General features: G+C 42.2%; 1 protein-coding gene across 1 annotated transcript in view; it reads right to left on the bottom strand.

The window, feature by feature from the left end:
• Positions 1-12,462, bottom strand: part of LOC145342692 (interferon alpha/beta receptor 2-like) — a 48,846-nt gene that overhangs the window by 20,588 nt on the left and 15,796 nt on the right. The window contains exon 4 of the mRNA XM_080188250.1: positions 7,116-7,294. Within this exon, the coding sequence (XP_080044376.1) occupies positions 7,116-7,294 (179 nt within the window). The remainder of the gene's footprint in view (positions 1-7,115; positions 7,295-12,462) is intronic.

Here is a 12,462-nt window from a genome sequence, read left to right as displayed (position 1 = left end):
AGCATCTACCCATCGAGGCTCTGACAAAGAGTCATCCAAACTCTATCCTTTCTCCACAGATGAAATCAGGCCTACTGAGTTATTCCAGCATTTTCTGTTTTTGTTGTGGTAAGGTGTTTAACTTAAATCACTGGAGTACAGGTGCCTAGCATGTGGGGTCAACAGTAATAGAGAAATTGACACATAACTGGTCATTCTCTGATATCAAACATGAACACGACACCCATGCTTGCACTCAAATGCCAAGAAATAAACAACATCATTGAAGTCTACTCTGTCGGAACTACAGGCCATTTGCATTTTTTAAACTGAAGTTAGAATCTAATGGTACAATGAACAATGGGTTCCCCAATATTTATTCAGTCACCACAAAAACAGAGAAGTCGTCGCCAGTTTTAAAATTTGGATTATCTGGTTTATTGACTTCTTTCTGTTCTCCCAAATTACGTAACCATGGAAAATTGCCATCATCACATTAACTTTTGAACCAAGTTATTGGTTATTCCATCAACCTTATATTAAGTACATCTATTATATGGTTCACTTCCAGCTTACACTGGGGAAATATGACAGCAAAATCCAGCTATACTGTCAAGTGACAATTTTTTTTAACATGTTTTCATAGAATTCCTATGGTGCAGAAAGAGGCCATTTAGCCCATCCAGCCTGCACTGACAACAATCCCACCCAGACAGTCTCCCTGTAACACCACATATTTATCCTGCTAATCGCCCTGACACTAAAGGGCAATTTTACAATAGCCAATCCACCTAACCAGCACATCTTTGATATGTAATCATATTTAAAAGATTAATCAGATGTATTAAAATGTTAAGAAACAATTAGAGGAGGGTACCTAGGCCTAACCAACTTTAGCTGCTTCATAAATGACCTTCCTTCCATTATAAGTGGGGATGTTCACTGATGACAGTGCAATGTTCAGCATCATTCAGAACTCAGGTACTGAAGTATTCCATGTCCAAGCAACAAGACGTAGACAGTATCTCAGCTTGGACTGACATGCAGCAGGTAACATTCGCAGCACACAAGTGCCAGGCAATGACATCTCCAACAAAAGATAATCGAGTCATTTTCCTTTGACATTCAACTGCATTACCATCACTGAATTCCCCATTACATCTTGGGAACTTACCATAAACCTGAAGGTGACCTGGATATAAATATGTGGCTACTATAGCAGTCTAGGAATCCTGCAATGGATTACACACCTCTCGTCTCCCCAAACACTGTCCAATATCTACAACACACAAATCAGGAGTGTGATGGTATATGCACCTATTTGGATGAGTGCAGCTCCAACAACACTCAAAGTTTGACATCATCCTGACAAAGCAGCCTGCTGGATTGGCACCCCATCCGCAAACACTCACTCCCTCCATCATCAACACACAGTGACAGCAGCGTGTACCATCTACAAGATGCACTGCAGGAATTCACAAAGGATCCTTGGCATAACCTTCCAAACTTGTGACTGCCACCAATTTGAAGGACAAGGGCAGCAGACACAAGGGAACACCACCACCTGGAGATTACCCGCCAAGCTGCACACCATTCTGACTGGAAATATAAATCGCCATTTCTTCAATGTCGCTGGGTCAAAATCTTGTAACTCCCTCCCTAAGAGCACAGTGGGTGTACCTGCAGCACATGGACTGCAGCGATTCAAAACAACAGCTCACTACCATCTTCATAAGGATGGACAATAGATGCTGGCTTAGCCAACGAAGTACACGTCCCATAAACAAATGAAATAAAAAAGTAGCGAAACCAGAATTTCAGGAACTTTCTTGCTGTGATAAAAACATTAGTAAGTTTTCTATCAAAACAGCCTTTCACCTTGGTGAGTACATTCAAAGCTAGAAACTCATTCCTATTCATCAAATGGGGTCCATATGTTGAACATTCACCCATACTGCTGTTAGTGAGGGAGTTCCAGGGATAGGGCCTGTATGGGATTGTTGTGGGTGCAGGCTCAATGGGCTGAATGGCCTCCTTCTGCACTGTAGAGCCTCCATGACTCTAAGAAGAAACAAAGTATTTTTCCAAGGCATTTTGCTGTGTAACTTGGGTTTTCCAGTTAGTACAAATCATGGTTTGGGAAGTGCTGTTGAAGAAATTTTAAGAAGTTGTTGCATGTAGATAGCAAACACAGCAAGCAGGTTGGAAGGAACGAAAGGAGATGGTGGACATGGTGCCAATCAATTTGGCCACTTTGTTCTGGGTGGTGTCAAGCTTCTTGAGCATTTTGAAGCTGCACCCATCTAGCAAAGTGAAGTCTTTCTTATTTGTACATGGGATGTGGACATTACCAGTGAGGTCAAGATTTATTGCCCATCCCTAATTGCTCTTAAGGCTATGGTGAGCTACCTTATTGAATCACTTCAATCCATGTGGCATAGGTACATCCAGAGTGCTGTTAGGAAGGGAATTTGAAGGTTTTGACCCAGTAATAGTAAAGGTAGAGCAATGAGGTCTGCCTTGGAGAGGAGCCTGCAGGCAGTGATGTTTCCATGCATCTTGTCCTAAGTGGTAGAGGCAATATGTTTGGAATACCCTGTTGAAGGAGCCTTGGTGAGTTGCTGCACCTAATAGGTGGCACACATTGCTGCTACTGTGCAATTGTGGAGAGGGCGATTATTTGAGATTGTGGATGGGATGCCAATCAAGTAAACGGTTTTATCCTGGATGGTGTCTTGAGAACTGCACTCATCCAGGAAAGTGTTGGATACTACATCACATTCCTGACTTGCACCTTGTATACAGTCAACAAGCTTTGGGAAGTCAAGAAATGAATTACTTACCACAGAATTCCAAACCTCTGACCTGCTCTTGTTCATGTAGCAATTATATGGCTAGTCCATGATAATTTGAGCTGATCGTAGAAATATGTCACTGTTCCTTTGCTGGGTCAAAATTGTGCAACTCCCTCCTTGACATCAGAATGGGTGTACCTACAACACATGCGCTGTAGTGGTTCAATAAAGCAGCTCGCTACCACCTTAACAATGGCAATTAGGGGTGGACAATAAATGCTGGCCTAGTCAACAAAGAACATGTCTCATAAATCAATAAAATAAAAAAATTAAAATTTAGCCAAATCAGAATTTCAAATTAACAAGTTTTCTACCATAATAATATTTTACTTTTGGGAGCTTCATCAAATTTCAAAGCTAATGAATAAAGATACTATTAAACCGGCTCCTAATATCCTTGCACATCATTTCAGTATTTGAGGAATGTTTTTGTTTTTTCAGGACGACTACTATTGGGTAAAAGATCTTGCAGTCTTCTATTTTGCTTGTCAATGCTTCATTGGTTCTAACGCAGCCCTTGGCTGATTGCTGCTAGATACTTGGCAGTAATCCAGAAAGGAATACCATTTTAAACCTGTTTCTCTTGCAATTAGTCACAAAGCCTCTCCTCACACATCCTTGCACAGTGTGCATACCGGATGCAGCACACTGGGAAATTGAACACATATTTCTTCCCAATCTATGGCTTCTGACACTGATGCCCCAATATGAGGTACCGCCCCACCATCTAAGTTTGATCTTTAAGGCATGAGTCATCAATGGGTGTGATAGGTGACACAACAATGTTCTGTGCATCACAAGTAAATCACTTTGTTAACTATCCTCATGACTTCTAATCAATCTGCAATGCAGGAGAAGTAAGATGCACCAACATATTAATCCATTGTTCTTATTCTTGGCTTGATGGAACTGCTGCATGTTTCTAAAGTTTTTGGTATTATCTTACAGATATTATTAAAAGTTTTCTTTAATCTCCCTTAAAAACTTTGTCAAGTTTTGATAGGGCTGCACGGTAGCACAGTGGTTAGCACTGCTACTTCACAGCTTCAGGGGCCTGGGTTCGATTCCTGGCTTGTGTCACTGTCTGTGTGGAGTTTGCACATTCTCCTCATGTCTGCATGGGTTTCCTCTGGGTGGTCTGGTTTCCTCTCACGGTCCAAAGATGGGCGGGTTAGGTTGATTGGCCATGCTAAAATTGCCGCTTTGTGTCCTGAGATGCATAGATTAGAGGGATTAGTGGGTAAATATGTCGGGATACAGAGTAGGGTCTGGGTGGGGTTGTGGTCGGTGCAGACTCGATGGGCAAAATGGCCTCTTTCTGCACTGTAGGGTTTCTATGATTCTATGACTTTTTCCTCAAACCTCCCTACCTTTATTCTCTACCTTCACACCTCCCTTCCCCTGCTTTCAAATTTGGTTTAAATCTTTTCAAACGTTTCCTTCTATGGCTCCTGCTAACTTTGCTTTGATTCCTGGAAAGCACCCTGGGGCATTTTATTTCAGTAAGGCCACTAGATAAATATTGCAATGACATTTCATGCAGAAGCAGTGTGGCAAGTAAAACATGTAACTTCTGTAAAATATCTGTGGAATCTGCTTTTTTTTAAGAAGTTTTAAAGAGTATCAGAGTTTGCATCAATAGTAAATGGATCAATTGTAATTTTCTTGGGAAGAAATGCTGCTCTATATGATGTGGCAGCCCTTGAACATTGAAGTAGTACCAACAGGAAGAAAATTAAGATCTAATGTCATGTGGTTAGAAACAAAACAGCTACAAGCAGAGGGTGAGAACAATAAAGTGTACAAGTGCTGAAAGACAGCCAGAAAGGTAAACACAGAATCTTTCTGAGAAAAAGGAGCAAGTCACACAAGAAGAGATCAGTTGTTCTCCTTGGCAAAAAAAAATGGGAGTTCTTGGAAGCATTGTACGTGCTGGCTAAAAGGGTCCAAAACCTGGAAAGCTGTGTGAATAGTTACAGAACTAGGTGTTTTTCCAGAAATGGCCAAACCACTGTTCGTTGGTCAGTTGAAAAGGAACTTTGCAAAGCTAGACCATCATGACTGTTGTAATTGGAGAAAGAGAGGGCTCATAGAAGTATGCCTTGCTGATGATGATTGCACCTGTGAAATTGAAGGAAAAAGCTGTAGCCAGTTGTATTCATCACATACCCCGTGTTAAAAAAGAACATCATATTTTGTGTTATGCTGGGTAGTACCTCCTTCAAGGGAACTACCCAGGGTGTGGTTGAGCTGGCCGGGAACCACCGAGGGGACAGTTGTTGTTTGGAGTGTGGAGCGAGTAGACTGAATGAAGACCTGTGTTCCCTAATGCCTGTCTGTGGAGTAGTTCTTGAGGGGACACATTGGTACAATTTAATAGTATGGAAAAGCATAACTACGTAGTGTGACATTTCTGTGCAGAGTGATATGAATGCTTATGGCTTATCTTCACTGTGTCAACTATTTAAAATGAAATTCACCTTACTTTGTTGAAAATGTATCTGTTAGTTCATACATAATTTATTTTGGTTCTGATTCATGTTAAAGCACAAGTTAAAAAAATGATTTTTTTTATAATTTCTTCATTTGGGGGTCATTCTGTAAATGTGGTTATTTTGGTTAACTGTTTCCCATTGAAATTGTAACAATGCAAGTTGTTGTAATTAGTACCTCTTGCTTTGACAAGCTAGCATCAACCCAAAAATAAACTACCTATATAATCCATCAACACTTCCTGTGAGCTAGTGTGTGCTGCCACATTGACTAGTGGTTACAGCAACTTGGCAACAGATACCAATCCCAAAAATAATGATAACTGATTAGGTTTGTAGTAGGGCAAAACCCAGCACTGGTAGCACAGTGGTTAGCACTGCTGCTTCACAGCGCCAGGGCCCAGGTTCGATTCCCAGCTGGGTCACTGTCTGTGTGGAGTTTGCGTATTCTCCCTGTGTTTGTGTGGGTTTCTTCCTACATTCTGAAAGATGTGCTGGTTAGGTGCATTGACCCGAACAGGTGCTGGAGTGTGGCGACTAGGGGAATTTCACAGTAACTTCTTTGCAATATTAATGTAAGCCTTACTTGTGACTAATAATAAATAAACAAAACTAAACAAAACAGGGAGTGCGAGCTGCAGCAGGAGAGGAGCGTGTGGAAAGGGTTAAACAGACAGCACTGTAGCATCCACATTCACTGCAGGCAGACAGGACAAAATACAAATAATTACATCTCAAACAGCACTAAAACAGTCACACCCCAGATGGTATCGCTCCAAGGTTACAGCAACCATATAAGAATTGATAGCATTTATCAAGACCATTAAAGATCTAGAGGAACCATTGTGCCTCCGAAAATTTAATCAAATATCTAGGAGGTGAGACAATTAACACCCCATCAAAATCAGTTTAATAAACACAAATCTTTGACATTGTAAACAGGTAGACAGGAGATCTCCAGAAAATGATTAAACCTAAAGTACACAAGACAATGGAACCATATAATGAACCACAAACATAACAGTAACCAATTCAAAGTAACAATATGATGACCTGATGCAAATGTAACACTTTGTAATGTAAAGAAACTGTATAAGAATCTATAAGAGCCAATGCTCAGTAGAGAAGCTTGGAAACAAGCTATGGTTCCAGCCACGAATTCTGCTCTCCCCCATTCATAAATACAATTGGATGACTGTTGAATAAATGTTAGAACCCTTCTTGAAACTAAGTCCACATGTACTCAGGAAACATTCCCACAAAATCAACTTCTGTGTTCTGTCCACTGTGTTGACAAGGCTAAAAAACCATTTTCCACACCAGGCCCTGTGCTCTCAGATCACCAACATTTCAGGGCAGGGCAAAGGAAACACTTCCAAGGCAATGTGAAGTTCTCCTTACAGCACCATGGCATCAGTCTTAATGGCTGACAGAAGATCAATGACTTGTCCATCAAGCTGCATCGCACCTCAAGATGCCTTAATGAGGCAGAGGGATGGCAGAGAAGGTAAATAAAGGAAGCAAATCCGACACTCCACCTCTCACTACCCCATGGGATCTCCTGCCCCACAAACCCAAAAACCAGCTTGTTCAGTCAACTCCTGGCAGCAACTCACCACCCCAACTAGACATCATCCTTGAATCGAGAGACATCTGACACACCTTCAGTTACAAGATTTGCTTAATGCATTACCACAGTATGCAGCCAGATATTTGCAAACAAAAAGTGATTAGTCTTAGTTACTGCTAAATTACTGCAGAGTTTTTAAAAAATAATTAAGACACTCACTGTCACGCATTGGCAGAAGTTCATTCGACTCCACCCAGTTGGATTTAGATGTGCTGGTGATGCTTTTAACCCGGACCCAGTAAAGATTACGAAAATTCTTAAAAGTCTGTGAGAGGTCGCATGACAGAGTTGAAATATTGGTGCATTTCTCCACTGGAATGAATGTCCCATTACTCTTGCTTCAAATAAAATAAAACAAGATAAGTCAATCATGACCACGTGAGGCTTTTGTGGGCTGCATCAACCAAGGTTTTAACAAATTTAATGGCACTGCAATTTTCATTTATTATAAAATTCATGTAGAGGCTAAGCTGCTGTAAAGTTGTCAAGATGGATTGTTTATAACGGCCAACACTGCACAAGGCATTCAAAAAGCAGAACCCAACACAGGCTTTAAAATTGCTGGTTGTGACACTTCACTAAAGCCCATCTGTTGGTGCCTTTTGATTTCACTCAATGGGGGTCAATACAGCAAGTAATCATAAAGTAAAGCAGATGGGCAGCAGGCCACATTGGAGCTTAGTCCCCATTTCAGAGGCATACATTTATCCTTATTTATATGTTAAAATGGCTTTACATAAATAGTCACAATTAATTAACAGAACGTATAGACATTTGAGAAGCAAAGATTTATAATGAATTGGAGGAAGAGGATTTATCTGTTGCAGGGAACTTTGCCACCAATATTGCAGTAAAGAGATGGGTGGGGAATAAAATGACTGAAAAAGGGTGAAGCAAGGATACAAGGCTGGAGGAGGTTAGCAAGAGAGTGGGACACGGCCATTGAGGAATTTGAAGTCACAAAAAGCTGGGGGAAATTCTTTGCAGGTTCTCTCTCTTTCCTGCTAGAGCATTGACAGACGTTTGGCCAAGCCCTGGAAGAACTATTGTATTTAAATAGGCATTTTCGACATTATATATATAGCTTCTCAAAGAATGCAACAATTTCTGTTGCAAGAGATTGGAGAACCCCCAAAAAAGCTCCAGATAAAGGGATTTTACAGCCAATATGTTGAAGGGCTGCTACCTCACAGTGCCAGGGATCCAGGATCAATTCCAGTCTTGGGTGACTGTCTGTATAGAATTTGTACATTCTTTCCCTGTCTGTGTGGGTTTCCTCCGGTGCTCTGATTCCCTCCCACCGTTCAAAGATGTGCAGGTTAGGTTCATTGGTCATGCTCAATTGTCCATTAGTGTCAGGGAGATTAGCAGGGTAAATATGTGGGATTACAGGGATAAGGTCTGGGAAGGAATGATCCATCAGAGAGTCAGTGCAGACCTGGGTGGTATTCTTGCCAGTTCAGGCTTGATGGGCTGAATGGCCTCCTTCTGCACTGTAGGGATTCTAATGGCAGGAAGCTAAAGCTTAGCAAGGACCAGCTGAAGAGTGAGCTGGATACTGAATTTTGAACAAATACAGTGTTGATGTTTATAATAAAAGAAAATTACACTAGATGCTAGAATCAGAACCAAAAATCCAGACTTGAAATTTTGGCTCTTCCCACAAATGCTGTCAGACTTGCTGAGATTTTCCAGCATTTTCCATTTTTCATGTGTATGCTAACTGAAGAATGGAAGCCCAGGGAAGAAAACATTGGAATATTGAGAGAAGCTTTACCGAAATTCATTATTCACAGTGTTTGGAAAACCTGGGTTGAGTTGGAAGGAAGGGAAGAAGTGATATGAGTAATTGTCATGGAGGTGATGGCCTATGACGATGCGGAAAATGATCAAATTAAATTATGTGCAAATTTTCCACAAGAACTGCTCATGTCGTCACCTTTGAAAGTGATAGGATAAGTTGATTAATGGCATAAATGTTAAATGGTATTGTCTTTGAAAAAAAAGGCATTAAGAATACGAAAGTAGTAATGCAACATCTTTACAAGACATTGGTTAAGCTGGTGTACTGCATCCAATTATGGATACCACACTTTAGGAAGGATATCATAGATTTGGAGAGGGTGTTCATTAAAATGTATTCATGGAATGTGGATGCACTGATTAGGCCAACATTTATTGCCCATCCCTAATTTCTCTTGAGAAGGTGGTGACGAGCTGCCTTCTTGAATTATGGCAGTCCATGTGGTGTAGGTACACCTACAATGCTGTTAGGGAGGGAATTCCATTGTTATGACCCAGTGAAAGAGCAGTGAAATATTTTCACTAGAGTGAATGTTGGACCCTTAGAGGATGAGAGGGGGAATTTAGTGGTGGGAGATGAGGAAATGGCTGAAGCCTTAAGTAAGTTTTTTGCCTCGGTCTTCACGGAGGAGGACGTGAATAGTTTGCCGGATATTAAAGATAGAAGGATGGTAGGAGTTGAGGGCCTGAATGCGATTACTGTCACTAGAGACGTAGTGCTTGATCGACTAGCGGGACTGATGGTGAACAAGTCCCCAGGACTGGATTGCACGCATCCCAGGGTTCTGAAGGAAATGGCAGAGGTGATAGTAGACGCCTTAGTGATTATTTACCAAACTTCGCTAGATTCCGGGGAAGTGCCGGAAGATTGGAAAACGGCTAATGTTACACCGCTGTTTAAAAAAGGTAACAGGCAAAAGGCAGGGAATTATAGGCAGGTTAGTTTAATGTCTATTGTTGGAAAAATGCTTGAATCCATTATCAAAGAGGAAATAGCGAGGCACCTAGAGAAAAATTGTTTGATAGAGCAGACGCAGCATGGATTCGTTAAGGGGAAGTCATGTTTGACAAATTTATTGGAATTCTATGAGGATGTGACTAGTGCGGTAGACAGAGGGGAACCGGTGGATGTGATGTTTCTCGATTTTCAAAAGGCGTTTGATAAGGTGCCGCACAAAAGGTTGCTTCAGAAGGTTAGGGGGCATGGAGTTGGGGGTAAGGTGTTAGCGTGGATAGAGGATTGGTTGTCTAATAGGAGGCAGAGAGTTGGTATCAATGGGTGCTATTCTGATTGGCGGTTGGTAACTAGTGGAGTGCCGCAGGGATCGGTGCTGGGGCCTCAGCTATTTACCATTTATATAGATGATCTGGAGGAGGGGGCTGAATGTAGGGTGTCGAAATTTGCTGATGACACAAAGATAAGTGGAAAAGCAAATTGTGCGGAGGGTGTGGAAAATCTGCAGAGGGATTTGGATAGGCTAAGCGATTGGGTGAGGATCTGGCAGATGGAGTACAATGTTAGCAAGTGTGAGGTTATCCACTTTGGCAGGAATAATAGTAGGAGGGATTACTATTTAAAGGGCGAAAAGCTGCAGCATGCTACGGTGCAGAGGGACCTGGGGGTCCTTGTGCATGAATTGCAAAAACCCAGTCTGCAGGTGCAGCAGGTGATCAAGAAGGCAAATGGGATGCTGGCCTTTATAGCGAGGGGGATAGAATATAAAAGCAGGGAGGTCTTGCTGCAACTGTACATGGTGAGGCCGCAGCTGAAGTACTGTGTGCCGTTTTGGTCGCCGCACTTGCGTAAGGATATTTTGGCCTTGGAGGGAGTGCAGAGGAGGTTCACTAGGCTGATACCGGAGATGAGGGGGTTGGACTATGAAGGGAAACTAAATAGACTGGGTCTGTACTCGTTGGAGTTTAGGAGGATGAGGGGGGATCTTATAGAGACAAATAAGATAATGAAGGGGATGGATAGGGTAGAGGTGGAGAGATTCTTCCCACTCAGAATGGACAGCAGGACTAGAGGGCACAGCCTCAAGATAAGGGGGGGGCGCAGTTTAGAACGGAGTTGAGGAGGAACTTCTTCACTCAAAGGGTGGTGAATCTCTGGAATTCTCTGCCCGTTGAAGTGGTGGAGGCTACCTCGCTAAATATATTTAAGACAGGGGTAGATAGGTTTTTGGTAGGCAAGGGAATTAAGGGTTATGGGGAGAAAGCAGGAAAGTGGAACTGAGCCACTTCAGATCAGCCATGATCTTATTGAATGGCGGGGCAGGCTCGAAGGGCTAGATGGCCTACTCCTGCACCTACTTCTTATGTTCTTATGAGCTCAATGCATCATGGACTAGCCAAATAATGGTACGGCTACAAGAGCAGGCTAGAGTTTGGAATTCTCTGAATAATTCACCTGATGACACCCCAAAGTTTATCCCCTGTAGAGAAGAAGCAAGTCAGGAGCATGATCCATCATCTCAAATTATCACTCGCTCCACCACTATACAGTGGTAGCAATGTGTGCCATCAACACGGTGCAGCAACTCACCCAGGCTCCTTTGATAGCACCTTCCAAACCCATGACCTCTACAACTGAGAGGACAAGGATAGCAGGTGCATAGGAACACAACTAACTGCAAGTTTTCCTCCAAGCTAGGTACCATCCCTGTACTTTTACTGATGTACCTATGTCACATGGACTGCAGCAATTCAGGAAAGTGACACATCACCATCTTCTCAAGGGCAATTAGGAATGGACAAGAAATACTGGCCTAGCCGGTTATATCCACATCCTATGAACAAATAAAGAAGACTCCACTTTGCCAGATGTCTGCAGCTTCAGTACACTGAAGAAGCTTAATGTCAGCCTGAACAAAGCAACCCAATTGACTGGCACTATGTCCATCATCTTTTTTCGCTCCCTCCATCATGCTTGCAGTATTTGCTATCTATATGTAACAACTTCTCTTCGACAGCCCTTCCCAAAAGTGCAGGTTAGGTTGACTGGCCATGCTAAAGTTACCCCTTAGGGTCTCATGATGTATAGGTTGGGGGAGGATTAGCGAGGTAAATAAATGCGGTTACGGGAATAGGGTCTGGATGGGATGCTCCATCAGAAAGTTGGTACAGACTTGATGGGTCCAATAGCCTGCTTTTACACTGTAGTGATTATATTTGATTTATTATTGTCACATGTATTAGCATACAGAGAAAAGTGGTGTTTCTTGCGCGCTATACAGGCAAAACATACCGTTCATAGGGAAGGAAACAAGAGAATGCATAATGTAACATTACAGTCATTGTTAGGGTGTAGAGAAAGATCAACTTAATGCAAAGTAGGTCCATTCAAAAGTTTGATAGCAGCAGGGAAGAATCTACTCTCAAGTCGGTTGGTACGTGACCTCAGACTTTCGGTATTTTTTTCCCGAAGGAAGAAGGTGGAAGAGAGAATGTTTGGGGTGCGTGGGGTCCTTAATTATGCTGGCTGCTTTGCCAAAGCAGCGAAAAGTGTAGACAGAGTCAATGGATGGGAAGTTGGTCTGCTTGATGGATTGGGCTAAATTCACGACTTTTTTTAGTTTCTTGCGGTCTTGGGTAGAGCAGGAGCCATACCAAGCTGTGATACAACCAGAAAGAATGCTTTCTATGGTGCATCTGTAAAAGTGAGAATCATAGTTGGCATGCCAAATTTCCTTAGTCTTCTGAG

This window comes from Carcharhinus amblyrhynchos, chromosome 4 (genome assembly GCF_965287045.1).
Source record: "Carcharhinus amblyrhynchos chromosome 4, sCarAmb.v2.hapA, whole genome shotgun sequence".
Taxonomy (NCBI): domain Eukaryota; kingdom Metazoa; phylum Chordata; class Chondrichthyes; order Carcharhiniformes; family Carcharhinidae; genus Carcharhinus; species Carcharhinus amblyrhynchos.
The sequence above is the reverse complement of the archived record's forward strand: the minus strand, read 5'-3'. Positions and strand labels throughout refer to the sequence as shown.